The sequence below is a fragment of the Rissa tridactyla genome, chromosome 1 (assembly GCF_028500815.1).
Source record: "Rissa tridactyla isolate bRisTri1 chromosome 1, bRisTri1.patW.cur.20221130, whole genome shotgun sequence".
NCBI lineage: Eukaryota > Metazoa > Chordata > Aves > Charadriiformes > Laridae > Rissa > Rissa tridactyla.
In genome coordinates this window covers 201,582,036-201,601,318 of record NC_071466.1, presented here as the reverse complement: position 1 = coordinate 201,601,318, position 19,283 = coordinate 201,582,036, and the positions used below count along the sequence as shown (strand labels likewise).

The 19,283-nt window shown below is 35.7% G+C and overlaps 1 protein-coding gene across 2 annotated transcripts in view; it reads left to right on the top strand.

The window, feature by feature from the left end:
• TBC1D22A (TBC1 domain family member 22A) overlaps positions 1-19,283 on the top strand; it is a 180,995-nt gene that overhangs the window by 140,445 nt on the left and 21,267 nt on the right. For both annotated transcript variants that reach the window (XM_054220612.1, XM_054220700.1), the window contains one exon: positions 3,619-3,714. In XM_054220612.1, the coding sequence (XP_054076587.1) occupies positions 3,619-3,714 (96 nt within the window). The remainder of the gene's footprint in view (positions 1-3,618; positions 3,715-19,283) is intronic.

The following is a 19,283-nucleotide window of genomic DNA, read 5'->3' as shown; positions in this document are numbered from 1 at the left end:
GCCGTGCTCTTCGATTATCCGTTCTTTGAAGTAGATGGAAACACGGATCATAGTTCACCAGGTAATGGTGAACTGAGCTGGTTCTTACTATGCCAGAAAGTCTTCACCAGTGACAGCACATACTTCAGAGTGGGATTCTGGAAAACATGTTGATGTTTTCATGTATGGGCTGTTGACTTAGTCTTAAACACAGTCTGTTTTCATTGGACATTACTACCTTGTTTGCCTTCCAAATTTGAAGATGTTTGTCACTTTTATGAGGTTATGTTGTGTATTCCAAAATAATACAATCTTCTCAAGTATGATTAAGGGCTGCTACTTGAAAGGACATTTTTAAAATTCATATGAAAAATGAGAAATTGGTTGCAGTTCAGTGCTGAGAAAAAATAGACCACAAGTACTATTTCTGTACTTAATTTTTAAAAATTTAAAATATTTTTCTTACTTTAGAGATGAAAATGTTATAGAAGATTATCAAAGGCTGAATTTTAAAAAATAGTGCATGCTCTGTGAATTTATTTACACAATAAAGTAGGAAGAGGGTCGTTTTCTTAGAATTGGCTTTCTGCATTTTTTAGAGTTGCATTTGATTATTTGAATATTGCCACAATAGTATCTGATGTGATAAGCGTTAGCAGCACTTTCCTTACAAATGTCTTGTTGAGATACCATTTTATGCTTTTATATATGTTAACTTCCCATCCCAAGAGAAATGCCAACAGTAAAGTAAAAGACATGGATTTTTCAGGAGGATGGTAGTGAGTACATGATTCTGTAAAACTGTAACTTTAATATTGTAAATTGGACTTGAATTTTTCTGATTAAGGCAAACTCTAGAGAGAAGTCTAGTTAAAATTACCATATGCTTTGTCTGTCCTGGGATTTCACAATGTTATTCATTGTAAAGTCATGTTATTCAAGTAGAGTGTTTTCCTAGAGTAGGAAAAATATCACAGGATTTTATAATCAGAATCTTCCTTTTCTGGTTACAAAATTAACTAATTCCTATTTTCAGTTCCAACTATGCTTTCAGACTTAAAACTTCCCTGGAAATAATTGGAGTTATTTCTTTTCTTGACTCTTACCGATTAGCTGCTACCATGGTCTTTGTGCCAACCCCTTGTAGTGCCTTCTGCACTTCTGTCAGTCAGGGAGGAAAAGGAAAAGTAGGAGGAGGAAAATATTTTTCCTTCTTCAGTTGTGAGAGCAGTGAGGTTATTTTAGTACACTGTTTACAAATGTTCTGTGGAATTTTTTAAATACTATGCCCTTCTAGGTTATATAGCAATAAAATAGATGTTGTTTGTCATGTTATGTTTTACATAAGAAGTTGTTTCAGTTCACTTTGCTTGAGCAGAACACTGTATTTTTCTAAAGAGTAAACTGTAGTTTTGAAACGACTAATAGAGAACAGAGCTTTGTCTGGGCGTCATCTCAAGGCACGTGGAGGAGAAGAAAGCTATCAGAAGTAAACATGGATTCACCAAGGGGAAATCATATCTGACTAATCTGATAGCCTTCTCCAATGGCATGACTGGATGGATAGATGAGGGGAGGGCAGTGGATATTGTATACCTTGACTTCAGCAAGGCTTTCGACACCGTCTAACACAGCATCCTCATAGGGAAGCTTAGGAAGAGTGGGTTAGATGAATGGGCAGTGGGGTGACTGAAATCTGGTTGAATGATAGAGCTCAGAGGGTTGTGATTAGGGGCACAGAATCTAGTTGGAGGTCTGTGGTGGTGTTCCCCAGGGGTCAGTACTGGGTCCAGTCCTGTTCAATATCAGTGACCTGGATGAGGGGCTAGAGTGCACCCTCAGCAAGTTTGCTGATGACACAAAGCTGGGGGTGGTGGCTGACACACCGGAAGGCTGTGCCACCATCCAGAGAGACCTGGACAGGCTGGAGAGTTGGGCAGAGAGGAACCTTATGAAATTCAATAAGGCCAAGTGTAGGGTGCTGCACCTGGGGAGGAATAACCCCATGCACCAGGACAGGTTTGTGGCTGACCTGCTGGAGAGCAGCTCAGTGGAAAGAGACCTGGGAGTCCTGGTGGACAACAGGACGATCATGAGCCAGCAATGTGCCCTTGTGGCCAAAAAGGCCAATGGCATCCTGGGGTGCATCAAGAAGAGTGTGGCCAGCAGGTCAAGGGAGGTCATCCTCCCCCTCTACTCTGCCTTGGTGAGGCTGCACCTGGAGTACTGTGTGAAGTTCTGGGCTCCTCGGTTCAAGGACGGGGAACTGCTGGAAAGGGTACAGCAGAGAGCTACCAAGATGATTAGTGGACTGGAACACCTCTCTTATGAAGAAAGGCTGAGGGATTTGGGTCTTTTCAGTCTGGAAAAAAGACGGCTGAGGGGGAACCTTATCAACACTTATAAATGCTTAAGGGGTGGGTGTCAGGAGGGACCAGGCTCTTTTCAGTGGTGCCCAGTGATGGGACAAGAGGTAATGGGCACAAACTTGAACATAGGAAGTTCCATCTCAACCTGAGGAGGAACTTCTTTTCTTTGAGGGTGGCAGAGCACTGGCACAGGCTGCCCAGAGAGGTGGTGGAGTCTCCATCTCTGGAGACATTCAAAACCCGCCTGGACGCATTCCTGTGCATCCTGCTCTAGGTGACCCTGCTCTGGCTGGGGGGGTTGGACTAGATGATCTCCAGAGGTCCCTTCCAACCCCTATCATTCTGTGATTCTGTAATATGAAAAAAAAAATTGCTATACTTCTGAAGTGCTACAATTAGATCTTATAAATTATTTCGATATCCTCATTTAAGTATCCATACATCTGTGAGATTATGTAGCTTAATTTTATAATTATTATTTTTAAATGTTATTTTAATGAGATTTTACATAGCATTAGTTCACCGTCATCACATTGATAATTAAATATCATAATTATTTTTTCAGTTCTCGGTGGTATAGAAAATAAAATCTGAGATTAATTTGCTAATACAAGAAGACTTAGTGAAGCCTTTTAAAAGTAGGATCACAAATTTTTCTGAACTCTAAGGTATACTTGTAAAATCTTAATTTCTAGAGGGAGTTTTATAAAGTGACTGAATCTGCTGACTCGAACTAGAACAGAAAGCTGCAGGTCTGAATACAAATCTGAGTTGTAAATGTTTTGTGTTACAATGAGTAGATTTTTTTTTCCTTTAGTAAACACCTCTAATTCAGTCAAATATAGACCAAGTTGTAAATTTTTAAAATGCTTAATAATGTCCTATAGCAGAATTTATAATGAAAAAGCTTCTAGTCGTAGTAGAGTTTGTTCTTAATAATGGAGATGAAGCATATGTTCTTGTCACAGTGTTGAACTGAGCAGTACAGTATTTCATGCCAGATATAAGGTAATGGATAACATCAGAAATGGAAAACACACCTGTGAAGAATGAATTTAAATATGAGAAATACCTCATCTTAATTTCCATTACAGATAATAGCCATGAAAAGGTTTGGCGTACATGAAATGCAAACATTCATGTTGCAGAGAGAGAGATTTAGCTGGCATTTGTAGTTAGTAATCAATGCCATAAAAATACACTTGGGGCATATGGTGATCAAAATTATTCTTTGTGTATTGAAAGGATGATATATTTTTATTTTTTCTAGTCTGAACCAGAGGGTTTTTCTCACTTCCACTTGTACGTCTGTGCTGCCTTCCTTGTCAGGTGGAGGAAAGAGATCCTGGAAGAGAAAGATTTTCAAGTAAGTGAAGGGGATATTTTTCAAGCACAGGGTGGTCTTTATTAAATTTAGCTTCCTAGCATTACTTGGGGATGAATTTATGACAAAACAGTAGCAGTTACAGCAAGACTGATGGTGCCCGACTGTTTGTTAGAGTTGCTCCAAAACTGTTAGACCTGAAGTAATGGACTATAAGCAGTACAAGATGTATGTCCTTTGTCCACGCTGGAAAAATAAATGCTGTTTTAACTGAGACGGACTTTGAGAAGATGATTTCTGGAGATGCTATTACAAGTAGAGCCTTGGTATTTCACAACGAGATTTTCTGAAAAGGTAACTGGATTATTTTTTTTCAATCTTAAATGCTTCACTGGAGTTATCTATTTATAATTTTATCTCTATAACAGCACACTCCAACATGTTGATGTTCATTCTTTCAAAAAAGCTAGGCAAGCAGCCTTTTAAAATAAGGACCCTGTTTTTCAGTAGGAAATAAAAGGCCTGTAAGAGTATTTACTTCAGGTCCCTACATTTCAAAACTTTACATTTTTCCAGCAAAGAGCGTATCAGAGAGTTGTTTGGAATGGGATTTGAATATGGTAAATAGGTGAATCATTTCCATGCCCCTGTGGAAGTTTGGTTACGTTTGTGAACTGGTGACAGTTCACTTTCATAGAAATATTTTACATTGAATTTTACCCTATGATACACATGCAGTGCCTGAAAGGCCTTAAAGTCTTGTTTACAGGCTGACTGTAAACAAACCATGCTGCAAAGCCCCTGCCGTTGCCTGCCCTGGGGAAATGGCCCGTTACCAGCTTATTTTCTCTCCATCTGACTGAACTCTGTTGCCCTGTACAAATGAACCATTGTGTAAATTTGTGTATCACTTAAATCTATTTTATTCTTCTTCATACAATGATTTATTTGGAGCACTTTAACTGTCATTGCCTGTCTTTGCAATAAATAAATGCCTAAGGGCACAACATAACAACTTTAATTTATACTACCTGCTAACGCTGTTAGGTTTTCTCAGTTTATGGTATTTTGTCAAAATCAACTTTAATGTTGGCAGCCGTGCCTCACAACTACAATTGGTCACTGTTAATCCTTCCTATTAAATTTTTCCTGTTGATTTCCTGCACCTTAGTTCATAATTTTCCCCTTTCTACTGAATCTATTACAACTATGTTTAAAGTAAATAATAAGCCCAAGGTATAGTAGTATGAAGATTTGTTCTGTTCTCCTCATTATATATGCAGATCTGTTTACATATTTAATAATTAAGGTGGGTTTTATGGTTTAATTTACTTATAGGATATGTAAACTAGACTATAAAGTACATAAATCAGGAATATACTGGAACAGATTTATCAAATTGCTTTAGCTTGCTTACAACATAGAAAAGCAATTAGTAATTTTGAGGATCTGTAGACTAGTGCTAGCTTTACCACTATCATATGTTATCACTAAAAGGCTTGGCCTTCTTTATTGTGTAACATGACCTTTTAAAATGACTAAACTAAAGTGTTATCAATTTTCCAAATGATACTTCTCTCCCACAGGCAAGAATAAAATCCATTATTCTTCTGCTTTGTTAATAATAGCTGTAGACCATTGCCTGGTCTTCAAAGTAGGAGCTCAAGTAATAGGCATTTAAACTACATTGGATAATTGGGGAGTTCGGTATGTGCTGTTGGAGTACTCTTATTGCATTGAATTCACATTATTGAGAAGTCATAGCGATAGTACATTTTGTACTGAAGTTTTTTTGTTCCGTAAGCTGTAGCAAGAATCATCAGAACATGCATCCAGTCATTTCTCCTGCACGTAGTGTGTGTTGTTTTTGTTTTTTCGCATGTGACAGAGTTAAGGGAAGTCTCTCCTAATCATCAGTCAGAGGGCCTGGTCCTTTAGTACTAGCTGTGAAAACTCATGCTCTTTTACATGTCTGTTTGACCTCTTTCAGTAGCATTAAAAACCTTACAGGAATTTTCAGGCAGAATAATTTCCCCGGAGCGTCAGGTGTGGTGATATGCCAGATGAGACACCGAGCAGGTTTTGAATCCAAGACCAGTTTTAAAGGACTTGGTTATGCATTACTTTTTTCTTATTATTTGATGAAGAATATTATCAGTAACGTTACAGACAGGATAATGGTAGAACATAATCTTTGCTCTTAAGATACCTGTTTCCATTCTCTTCAGTATGTCTTGCTGCAACCCAAGCAGTCAGTAAAAGTATGATGTTTATTCTTCCTCACATGAACAGATTAGTTAATAGACTTATATACCAAGTGTTCAGCCCTCCATGATAATACTTCCTTATTACAGACAGCGTGTGTGTGTGTAGTTCTTGTTTTTTGGTTTTTGGTTTTTGGGGGTTTTTTTCTGTGTTGTTGTGTAGCAGAGAAAGAAATTCTGCAATGAAAGGAGTTAGGCTGGCTGGACTGATGCTACAGAGTGATACAACCTGAAAACTACTTGGTATTTGGTTGACACCTGTAGAATTAAATATTATGGTATCAATCAAAATAATTTTTGATGTGGGAAATAGAGGAAGAAATAAATGTTTCAGCGCAGGCCTCCAAATGTTCAAATAATCATGTGTATATATTATATGTATATATTGTAGGTATACATGCATATGAACATGTACACATAAACTTGTAACACAAGCGTATAAAACTGGGTTGATGCTAATCCCATATTTTTCATGTTTGATAGAACGTAAGAAAATAATTTTCTCACTGTAAGATGATAATCAGGTCATGATGGAAGTTGTCTTCATTTTAATCTACTTGAACAAGTTTGATAGCAGTGAAACTATACCGCTATGTTTTCAGGTAGACATTTTAAATATTTCATGCCCATGTATAATACAAAGATTAATATTATTGAAAAGAATGATAGTAGTTTAGTTATAGTTAGAGCTTGTTATTCTCTCATGGCTCTCACTTATGGACAGAGAGAGAGTCCGCTTTATGTACATGGGGTGCTCCACAAACCCAGGTAGAGAAAGCTAGTTTGGGTAGCTCTGTAGCTCTATTCGTGTTACGGATTAGCAGTTTTTACTTCACATGTCGGGGAACAGAGAGCACAATGGGCAGACAGTAAATGGAAGACCTTTTAGTCCTGGCTCAGATTTGCCTTTGTAACAGATGTGATGTTTTATAGGATTGAACGGGACGTTCATGGCTTATGATATTTCTATTGATGGTATAAATGTTCTGTGTTAATTCACTGGTTCCATACTAGTGTCAGATTAAAAAAAGAAAAAAAGCACTAAGTTTAATATAGATAAAAATACAGTGTTTTTTTAATGTGATAAACTATGACTTGCAATGTGAATGCAAAATGTGAAATTTATTTGATTTCTACTAAAGCCTAAGTAATTAAGGACGCAAGTTCAGCCTTTCTATTCATCGGCATGTCTTAGACTTGGACTTGTTATTCATTTTCCTAACTACAGCCATAATTCCAGAATTCTCCTGAATTCTTGACAGAAGTGAGTGGTTGGTGCTGTTATGTGATAAAATATTCAAGCATGATTTTGAGTATATTTATAATTAAAACATTAATAGAAAATACGGCTGTTGAGTTTAATGGTGTGTACAGGATATCTGAAAGATTTGTAAGGAAACAGGACTTCGGGGACTAGATTCAGCGTCAAACTGAATATAAGCTAATAGTAATGTTGGACTGATACTGGTTTAACTGTTAGATATTACAGATTTAGTCCAAATTTTCAGTTTAAGTAAGTTATCATTTTGTTGACATAGCTGAGGTATAAAAATATGTTCAATATGTTGTGGTAAGGAATCTGTCTTGCAGGTTTTTTCTTTGTGATTCTAAGATACAGGCATTTCTGTCTGTCTAACAGACATTTTCTCCCATGCTGTCATCAACTCACATCTTTATTACTGCAATGTCCTTTTCTTTGGCTTTGGCAAATGCATTTTTGCTTCATTTATATTCACCCAGACTGCAAAGAAGCTGTAAAGATCATTTTTCAGTCCATCATTTTTTCTTGCTTTGCTTCTTCTTTAGCTCCCTTTCCTTTATAGCACCAAGGAAAACTTAGACACTTTCTCTTTCAAGGCCTTTAATGGACTAATACCAACACCTTACATGTCATCTCGTATTCAGTGTTGAGATGCTGACTGCCAGTTTATCAGCCAGTGATGACAGCCTCATCACGCGCTTGAGCTCGCAAGAACGTATCTGTGCTATCTCCCAGGTTGACCGTCTTACTTAAGTGGAGCACCTAATGCAGATCCTCAGTTACTTTCCTCTAAATCCTTACGTAAGATCTGTTTTTCGGCAGTACCCGGAATAGATTTGACAGGTAGGCTTGAGTCTGTTCATAGCACTTACAGTCACATTCACTAGCTTTGTGTTGCTTCTTTTTTACTTTTCTGTGAATGTGTTGTCCCTTGTTTTATATTCGAGACATTATATCTTGTGCGTAGTGACTGTCCTTTATTCTGATTTAGATGATCTTTAAAATAATGATTCTTTAATCATTATTTTGTATAAGTACTAAGGAGAAAGTCTCATTGACCTCATGACCAGAACGAATGTGTGCGTGATTTATCTTATTAAAATTTAGGTAAATGCTCTTGACTTTTTTCAGATGTTTCGTTATGGTGACAGTATTACAAGCTAATATTAGTTCAAATGATAATGTGAACCACCCATCTTCCTACATCATATGACCAATAAAATTTTAATGTAATTAAGGTTATGTTATTACTTGTGTAAATGTTTATGCCTTATGGAGTTGTTAGGTTTATCCTTAGATTAAATCTTAGGTTTTGTATATGTTAGTTTTAAGATGGATGTCTGTTTCAGAGGATAGTGAAACATTTCACAGATCCCGCATTTGAATGGAAGTCAGATGTAGGATGACTTTGAAGTGCATCTTTAGCTTAGGGATGGAGTGAGCACTGTCAACGTCTTTGGTTCGGTTTGCCTTTCCTTCCCTCTTCAATAATTACTATTAGAATCAGTGCAGGGTTAGAAGGTTCACTACTAGCTACCACTATTCTGAAATCTCAGCTCACTTGAATACTTTGCTCCCTTATTTCACGTAAGAGTAGAGAAGGCCCAGGTTAATATCTTCTGATTTATGGTAAGAATACATTACTGATATTTCGAGTCTCATTTAGCACATAATCTTGCCCTTTTAGTCTTTTTACTCACATTTGTCATCAGTTTTGGGGTGTGAAAGCCATTGGTTTTATCTGTGGTCTGTTTTCTGCCTGTTAGATTCCAAAGTTCTTGAAGCTTCATGTTATTCCCTGAAATATAGGAATAATGCTCTATTTTTATGAGTGAACCCTTGACAAGTAAAGGCTACTGGATTGTATTACTTCAGGCCTAATGTCAAATTAAACAGAAAAAGGGGGGGGGGCACATTATCTCTCTTGCAGAGGATTTGACACCTATATTAAATGATATTAATATTCAACACAAAAGACTGAAATAATCATAACAGTTTAAAAATATTGAGCTATTAAAAATGCTTGGTTTTCTTCCCTAGGAATGCTTTCTAAGAACAAGTAGGTGATAAGCATATTGTCTCCTTATTTCATTCTTGGACTTGTCTGCCAGTTTTCTTCATTACAGTATTAAACACTTTGTGTACGATCACAAAGGAGTCTGTAGCCTGCATTTACTAGCATTTGGACTGTTACGTTTATTACAGGTATATTTTTTATTTCACATGTCATGTGAACTTACACTTCTATTAAGTATATTCTTGTATGTGAGCTAAAATTACTTGAAAGAGAAGGATTTAAAGAAAGACAACTCTGATTCTATACACTTGTCAGAGTGTGTATTTGCTACAGCTACACAAGTTAAGTAATGTAACTCTGCACCCTAAAAATGGGATTAGTAGATGGTTACAGAGGCAACTGCATAACAAGATACTTGGAAGATAAATTTAATTCATACTGCTGTCTGCATGAGTAACAAGCTTTAGTACAAAAAGTTTAATATGAATATCCTTCCTAGTGATTATGCACTATAGAAAATCAGAAACATGATTTTATACCAAGTTTTTTTGCTCACCTATAGTAATATGGGTTTCCCTAACCTTTTGTGATCTTGTTCCTACTTTATGATGTGAGTTTTTAAGTGGTTACTTTTTCTGTGTTAAAGTACAGGACTTCTCACTTCGTATCATATGAGGCATAACTGATAAATGTATTTTTAATTTAGCTTCTTGGTGAGTACTGTGCTAGAAATTTAGTTCCCATTGCTACTGCAGTAAAAATAAATGTTTTTCAATTAAAAAAAAAAAAAAGACGTAATGTTTCTGAATGGATTAGTTTTCTGAACAGAGGAGTGTTTCTCCCTCTGAAAGCTCTATGATTAGATGGTTCTGTGGTTCTGGATCTTGCACGCTCCCTCTTCCATGTATGGAAACTAACAGGGTCTTTTCTGTGAATGTACCAAAACCTGTAAAAAGTTAAGGACTGTGAATGTGGAAATCTTTCTAACTTTAAACATTGCTGTGATTTTATTCCCTGATGCGAGCACTTTTGGAAGACATTCAATATGTTGTCACGTGTTGCAAGAAACTGGAAGCTCTGCTGTTTTAGACTTTGAACATCATGGCTAGTGATCTAGAGAGGTTGCTCCTTAATCTCCAAGTACAAAAATCCAACTGCTGGGAGTTAGCACTGTTGAATCGTTTATGTTCAGAAGAGCCAACTTAAAATAATAAAATTACTGACATTTTTGCAACAGAGAAGGAAGTGCTTAATAAAAGTTATATCTAAATACAGTAGAAACACAAGTTTTGTCCCCCAGAAATTATTTAATATTAAACTAAAATATAATGGATAGACTGTATGTTATCCTTTTTTTTAACTTTGAGAAACTAGTGGTGCTTGCCTTGTACCGGGAGGAGGAGTTGCCCTTTGTCTAGAAAGTTACTGGAAGGTTCTAACCAGTTTATATAGTCCACTGAAAATGGTGTAAGCAGCATGAAAAAGCGAATAAAACTTCCTACGCTACCCTTTCTTATCTCTGAAACTTCAGTGTGGCTTTCTGTGATCCTTTTTCTTCTGATGAGACTGCAGGCCTATTTTTCCTATTTTATGCGTTGTTCGTCCTCAAAAGCTTGGCATTAAATGTGCAAAGCTTAGAATAGAAATCATAAAAATACCCAACAAACAAAGAAACAAAAAAAACCCCACTTTTGATTTATATTTTATTCAGCTAGCAATGTGCGTATTTTTATACCTAAATTCACACCTTTATCTTTCTTTTGCTCGAGTTTGTAGGCCAAAAGGTCATAGTAATAATACATTACTCATGTCTGGCTTTTTAAAAATAATATTTAACTTAGCTCCAGCCGTACAGATAAGTTTTGGGTTCTGTGTCTGAATTTTAAATCTGCACATCTGTTTCTGTTGCCCTCTTTCCATCTACCTCCCTCTCTCAGAAGTCGTAGTGACTTTTCAAGATATTTGGAACAGTTGTACATAGTAACATGGGAAGTTATAGTACAATGATATTGAATTGCAAGTAGCTTGAATATATATATATATTTGTTGCTGAAACTCAGAAGTTACTCTGTGCTGTGAACTGGTCTAATATCAGATAAATCACAAGGGTCAGTCATAACTAAGCCTTGCTCTCTCCAAAGCAATTGGGCAAAACCAGAAGTCCTTGGGTAGTAGATTTAGCTGCTTATGGAAAGAGGTGAATACCTAATTGCTGCAGGCATGACTTACCTTGGGAGATTTGTCTAGTTTTTAATAGGTCTGTCTTCCACTCTAGAGAATATTGTTTTGAAAAAAAAAATAAATATCATTTACACTGAAATAGATTGCCAAAAAGAAATTTTCAAAAGCCCTGCTGAAGGAGGCTAGTTCTACAAGGCCAGCGTACTGTATCGTTAGGGCTTCTCATCTTGGGAATGCAGCATGAAAAGCAGAGAAGTGAAACCTTGGTGATAAGAAACATGGCAAGGGTCTTCAGGTTTTGATACTGATATAAGTAGAATAAATATATTTTCTTAATTTTTTTCAACTTTTATAAATATTTGTAACTGTACTCTTTATTATGAGTGTTGAGATTTAGTAACTTTATTTTCATTTTTACCCTAACCTGTTTCAAGTGTAATTTCAAGACTCGTGGCTTTTATCAAGCCATTTATTACTCAGGAGTTTGATAATCTGAAAATTAAAGTACTGGGACATAGTAAGAAGTGCCGCCTTCCCCAGCACATTAGTTGAAAACATCTAAAAGGGGACAAGGTACATCACTGTAAAAGCTGCAGTGGCTGTTTCTGGAGGAAATGTATAAGAGGTAAGAAGAATGCAGAGAATTGTTTTCCAGTGACTACCAGCTACCTTGTCTTGCAAGTAGGTGGGGGAGTATGCTTGAAGAGCAAGGGTCTTAAGAAATCCTACGTCACTCATCATAACAATTTAGAGACATATCTTGATTCATGACAAACAACTCTGAGTGTGTAATACTTTTGCTTTTGTTTACTATGAAAAAAAACCTTAAGAAAGAATATAATAATTTGTAACCCTGAATAGCCTTTTTTTTTTTCTTCCATTGGAAAAATGGCATTTAGACAATATTTTTCTTCAGTTGGTTCCAAATTAAGTTACTATTTGAATACTGTACTTTTGTGATAGACAGGGAATATGTTGCAATTTTAGATTACGCATCAAATCAAAAAGTTCGAACATGAACACTTAAAGTGCAATTTTGTGCTTGCATTTCATGTGCAATATACAGTAATTCATTAACTGCTACCCCTTCTGTCATGCAGAACAAAATCTTAGACAACAGATTTAGTGCAATTTGACAGCTGAGGTTGTAATACCATGTACTAGTAGGACCAAGTTTTAACTGTAATGTTTTTCTGTGTTCTTCAAAAAGAACAAAGCAACTATATGACAAAATTAGCAGTCCTTTGTACTTGCTAAATCAATTATATGCGACATTAGCTAATATTTGTCTTCCTTATTTTTCAAATATTAATCTTTTAAGTAACAAAAAAAGATGTTAACCAGGTGCATGGTTCAGTATAAATATTATGTGTAGATATGATTCATGTTACAGAGACCAGTTAGATTGAAAATGGGTTACATTATGTAGTTAGGCTTAAGGTTTAATGAAATAAAGGCAATCCTGTAAGCCAGGTCTAAATTAGAAATAAAGTAACTTTAAATTACATTTGTAGTCAGTGGAAAGACATGAGCATGAGTCAGTCACTTTTGATCTCGCCCTTCCCTCTGCAAATGTTTATTTCACTCAATTAATTACAAAGGATCATGGAATTGGCAGAAATTAGAATTAATATGTTAAATACCTACGTTTAGTGGCATGAATATTGAAGATTCTTTGAGGACTTCCTTGAAGATTTGACTGTCTCTTTGCACGCCCAAATATCGTTTCCTGTACTGACTGTTACCAGAGATGATGCCAGTCAGGAGGAGGGGGGGAAGCTCTTAAGCATCCAGGAGCAAATCCAGTGGAGGCTGCTGAATAGAGGGAAAGAGATACTGAATATAATTCCACCTGTAAAACATGCTGTTGTGTGGGGAAAAACTGTGGAGTGGAGTGTTTATACAATTTGTATTGCTTGAAAATTACCTTTAAATTCTGAACATTTTCCTGGGAAAGAAAAGGTATATGTTTTTTTAGCATGTATTCATTCTTAGGGGCAGTTACGTGACTATGAGAGTCCCAAGCCCTCCCCCTTTGTGTGCAGCTCTATTTTTTTATTATTGTTATTTGAGTTTAAGGAATTTGGTACTATAGCTCTGAACACAGTATGGTTTTCGTTGAAAACACATCAATGTGGTAGTAATAGAATCAGTAATAGCTGATTTTCAAAGGAACAAACAATAAAATGTCTAGTTTCTACTTCTGAACATGCTAATTTTAACTCTTGTTTAGTAATGAATTTTATCCCTTTACTGTAACTGAGTGAACCCTAGAGTGCATTTTTATTTTACTTATAGTTATTCTGTAAAATCATACTATATGTTCAGTAAACTCTTGCCAATAATTGGTTTCCTGTATTTTATTCGTACGTTTTAAACCTTTCCATTACTGCCCATTTCGTATAGTGACTAATTAGCAGAGAAACCTAAAAATGGGTATTACCAACATAGCACTTGGTCCCTCACTATCTACCATAATAGTCTCTTCAGAATCAGAGTTTCTTAAAGAAGGAAATATAAAGGATTACAAAAAACAGAGGGTGTGGAGAGTTACCTGAAAGTAGAACTTTAGAAATCATTCCAGTAGCAATGGCATAGTAATAATTTCTTTCTCAGACTCTGGGTATCATAAAAACTGTAGGATCCTAACACTTTAATTTTGTAAAGCTAACTACCTGGTGTTACATATCCGCAGTTTACCAAAATCTTTATTTCATTATACTCCCTGAAAATTGCATATTTCGAATGTGATTAGATTGATCCCATTAACCTTACAGTGCCATTGGTCAGCTTTTCCTATTTGCCCCAGGAATTAATTCTCAATTTTTTTAATGGAAATTGCTCGGTGAAATTTGTGCTAGATTAAGTGCTTTTTTTCTCTATTGTTTTCATTAATGTTGTTGTTTTAATTGCAGGAAAATGCTTAATACGGCTTTATGTCCCTTAGTTGATTGTTTTGTTGAAGGTCATCCTTGCAGAATGAACTGACACCAAATAAATAGGCCCAGATGTAGCAACAAAAATGAATAGCAAATGCAACTTTTGGAGTAAACGAGACTGGCCTGACCGGAATGTAGTGTAATCGTTGTTTTAAAGGAGGTTTCTTTATGAACATCGTCATATAAACTCTAGTTTTTGGGTTCATATCGCCTAAGTCCCTAAAGCATTCACACGTAAGATATTCAATGATGGATAACAACATTTTCCTGAGGTGAAGGGCAGTACTTGGACATTTTTTTTCCAGATCTGCGTATTTTGAAACTCTAGAAAGGACAAAATGTGGCTGTGGTTAACTGATGCTGGATTTTGTAGCATCTTGTGCTGCTGTTGTTGGAGTAAACTACAAAGCAGACAGGATCCAAGTGTCATTCATTGGGCCTCTGGCAATCATATAAAGTGATTTCTCCAGTGACTTTATCAGTATCTACAGTGAGAAACTCTATAAGTTTCTGTCTTGGTCACTATATCTAACTTTAATCTTTACTGAATTATACTTCTCAATAAAAGACTCGCAAGTGATTACAAAAAGTAAGATGAAATTCTATAATAGTTATTTTATAACAGTGTAATAGGCATTGCAAGTAACTTGCTGTCAGAAAATAATTTTACAGTGCTGTTTCCAATGTGGGTTACAAGTTTTATTGTTGGTTGTTTTTTTTTTTTTTTAATTTTTACAACTGTCAGCACCCATATGTATTTTATGTTTCTCCCCATTACCAGGATATCACACAGAGTGATGATAGATTTATTTTTTTTTAAACAATCCAAAAAATAATAAAGGTTTTTCCAAGATACAGAGGATCCACAGTTCTATTATGTTCAACTAAAGACCATACAGGGTGAAACGCTTTAGCAAATCTGTAGTGTTCAGAAAAACACATATCATTAATGCTACTAGTGTGCAAACAGCACAATGAATCCAAATTTATGAAAATGTAATATTGTCCTAGAACTCATAAATCACTTGCTTAATCAAAATCAAGTTGGTAGGAAGCTTTTTTTCCCCCCCTCAAATCTTCGAGTTAAGCACACGAAGAGGAAAGAAAAAGCTGTTTAGGGACAGAGGACTCTTGACGGTCTCTAAAAAACCTAGTCATTGTGTCAATAAGTTTACTTAAATAACTTTTGTTAGACTTTTAAAATTATGTTTTGGCACAATTTTGTAATTACATTTAAGTAGAATCTGAAATGATTAAGTAGTTCTGATTACATCTAAAAATCACATTGAATGTGAATATAATTTGTCTCATAAGCCTTTGTGGAAGATGCAAGAATAAGGACTGACTTTTGTTCATTTATCCATAAAGTAGTTTCTTGATAATCCTCCAGGTCTTTAGATGGCTTTAGGCGAACCGGAATAATAATTCAGTTTTGGCTTCAGCTGAGGTATTTGACAAATTCAACTCAGCATTTTTAGTAAATGCTATTGTCAAAGAGTTAAATTGAACACAGAGAGAAAAAAAGGCATAGTCTTTTGAATAATTTGAGTAGGACCTCAGGGATCCAGAGGAATGCTGCTGTTACATAAATACAGTCATGCTTGTTTTCGAAGCATATTCACATGGGCACATTAAAAATCAATAAAATATAAGTTCAATAAACGGGCTGCAAAACCAAAAATATTTTGCAAATATGCAGAGCAATTCAAGTATAATTTGCAGAGCGTTTTACCAAAATGTGAAGGTTTTGCTCTTTCCACTTTATAGTTGAGACTAGCATGTATCATTGTTCATACTGCATAATAAGGTCCTGACAGAAAATGAGATGAAAAAGCTGAGCTGAGGTTTTTACATCCATATTCTGGTATCATCCCTGTTTTTAAAAAGTGGTGATTCATTCTCGATATCCTGTTCTTAGCTGATCTTAAGTGAGTACCAAAACCAAATAAGGTTTACTACCAACAGAAAATGAGCTTACAACCAGAAATTTTAGGACTAGCAAAACTTCAAAGGTATTGAATCTCCCAGTTCATGTTAAGAAACTAACCAACCAAAAAAAAAAAAAAATCCCACCAAAAACATCCAAAGCAGAAAAGGCTGTCTGTGCTACTTATTTGATAACAAAAACAATGGTGCTTTTTAATATGTTCATCTATATACCTTCCAACTATGATTTGTGCATTGAAACAGCACATAGTGCGTAAATTTCTGTGACATTTGAATTATCACCTGTTTAACAGAACAGTACGCTTCTTGGAACTGGAGGGGATTTTTGATTCTTGCAAATTCCATTGGATGTTCTTATCAGTCCACATTTCATTTTTGCTACATTATGATTGTGCTGTATCTTGAATGGTTTCATCATAATTATTGCTTTCTGAGAGTAAACATTGAGTTTGCCTTAATTGGAGAATTATCATATTTTGTCTTCAGTAAAGTTGCCTGTCTTAACAATTTGAGCCTTAGGATAAAAATATCTACATAATAGAGGACACTTACTGTAGAAAAGCAATGCCAGACTATCAGTGTGTCAACAAATTATACTGAAACTAATTCAGCTAAAAGTGATGTGGTGAATACCAATGGAATTGAGAAGGTTGACCAAGAGAAAATGACTAATGCTGGAAACATGAAGTTGGAAGGTGTTTTAACATTTATTTTGTAATGCCCATTTCTACAGACTTAATGGGGAGAGAATTAGACACAGAATAAATATAGGTTTAACTTAAGGAAAAACTACATGATCTAAAAATAGATTAAGTAATTCAATGGACATCACAACATTGAACAGATTGGAAAATACCCCAGGTTATTTCAGAGCAACTAATGTCCAGATAATCAGCAAAAGAAATTCAGTATCCAAAATTATACTCTCTAACGAAGTCACTGAATTTATTTGAAGATTTCATCGAAATTAGAAATTCAAATATAAAGTTTTTGATAGGAGGTTTCTTCAGGTGATCAATGCACAGTATTGTTTAGTGGTTGGAGTAAGGACCAACTGGAAAGTGAGATCTGGGCTTTTATTCTAATTCACAATACTTTTATGGGCAAATCTCTAAGGTTCAGTTCTGTTTTGAAAGGTGACCACATGTTAATGACACCTTTTTATTCAGATGATTGCATATAGACGATCATTATTTTCACAGAAGATAAAAAGTTCATCTGACTCAAAATATCTAAGAAATCAATTTAATTTTGAGCTTTCTTATTACTGACATCACTTACTCCATTAAAAACCTACTTTAAGAGTTTAAGGGATTCCAAAGATACTAGTCAGACCCTAAGCTGAACACAGTGTGTCTTCCATCTCTTAACTAGCTTATATCTGTGAAACCTAAAGTATGAGAAATTTTTTAAAAAACCAGTCCATAGTGTTTGGGCTTGCTTTCATTGGGTATGTTAGTGCACAGTTGGTTACTTAAATTCACTTACGTTGTGAGTGTAAGAGAGTTTTCTGCTAGCTGACTGCGCAGTCCTTTAACTAAAATGATAAAATTTAGTGCAAAAATAAGATTTACGTTACTTGCGTGATTTTCACACATACACTTAGCTAAAGGATGCATGTTTCAGTCTGTTTTGCATAAAAGCAGTGACACTATGACAAAGCATTCTGTATTACTGCTATATTCACTTGTATATATTGGTAATATTTCTGGAATTTATACTAAATTTTATAGTAATTTTTCTTAGTGTGTGATAAGCGCATTTTTACCCCGGATGCAAGGAGGGGACAGAGGAGGAGGGACAGACTAATTGTCAAAATCAGGGAAAGAGCAGCTGCTAGTTAGTTGCTAGCTAAAAGTAGCTGTAGCCATGTATCTGAACTGCAGATGGGTCATACTTGCAGCTGATGCTCTGATGAGCTTTAATGGGTCTTCTTTTTTGGCCCATTCACTCTGAATTAAAAGCATAATCATTCCCAAGTTAAGCATTTTGATGCTTTGCTAGAAGTCAAATTGGGTACTATACTAAGATGTACCAGTTTTGAAATGTTTTAAACTTTTAACATTTTTTTTTTTTGTCTTTCAAGTTATACGTTATATCACCTATGTCTTATGTAGATGACATCCACGAATGTATTTTCTTTAGAAATGTTCCGATCCACCCGTTTGACATCAGATCAGGTATTAAAATCTAAAGGCTTCCAGCTTTTGGCTTTTTAGTTAAAATCTTGTCAGTAATCCAGAGGGTGAAATTATAGAAGGGAATGATTAATTATCTTTTCCCGCTGTTCAGCTTCCTAGGAATAGTTTTTGAATCATTTGATTATAGTTGCTAAATTGAGTTGCTGAAGATGCACTGTAAGAAGCACTAGAAAAATCCAAACCACAGAATTCCTGAAGATATAAACAGCATACACAGCTGAATAGAGACTCTTTGGATCAAAGAAAAATAAGAACTCTTGGTAGTCTCAACTGCCGTCCTCGTGATTAACAGCTAAATCTTTCACTTGGCACAACATGCCTGTATGTTTGTATAATCGTTGAAATAGAGTTCTGTGTGACTATATCTGAAACTTGTAATGCTTCTTTATCGCTAGAATTAATTTCACCTGATGTATAGACTGTATATATTTTAATGCAGGCAAGCAAGTGTTGTTTCTTCTTGACACATAGTTCATCATCTCCTCTGGCTCTGACCGTAATGAAGTCTCCCATCATAAAGTAGTGTGATAGCAGCATAAATATAATGTAATAACAGCATGATTTAACAGCATGAATCAGCAGTGGACTGTTGTGGCTTTCCAAATCTGTGCTGCAACTTCGCTATCTCAACAGAATGTTAGAAAGTAAATGAGGTAGCAGTAGGGTTGGAGTGGTTCCAGTCATCATCAGTAGACTGACTTCATGGTTCGCTGGGGCTGCAAGGATGCCGTCTCCTCCTATTTCAGTCTTGCTGAGCGTGTTATCATTTCCCTTGTGGCGGCATGATCACTTACCAATAAG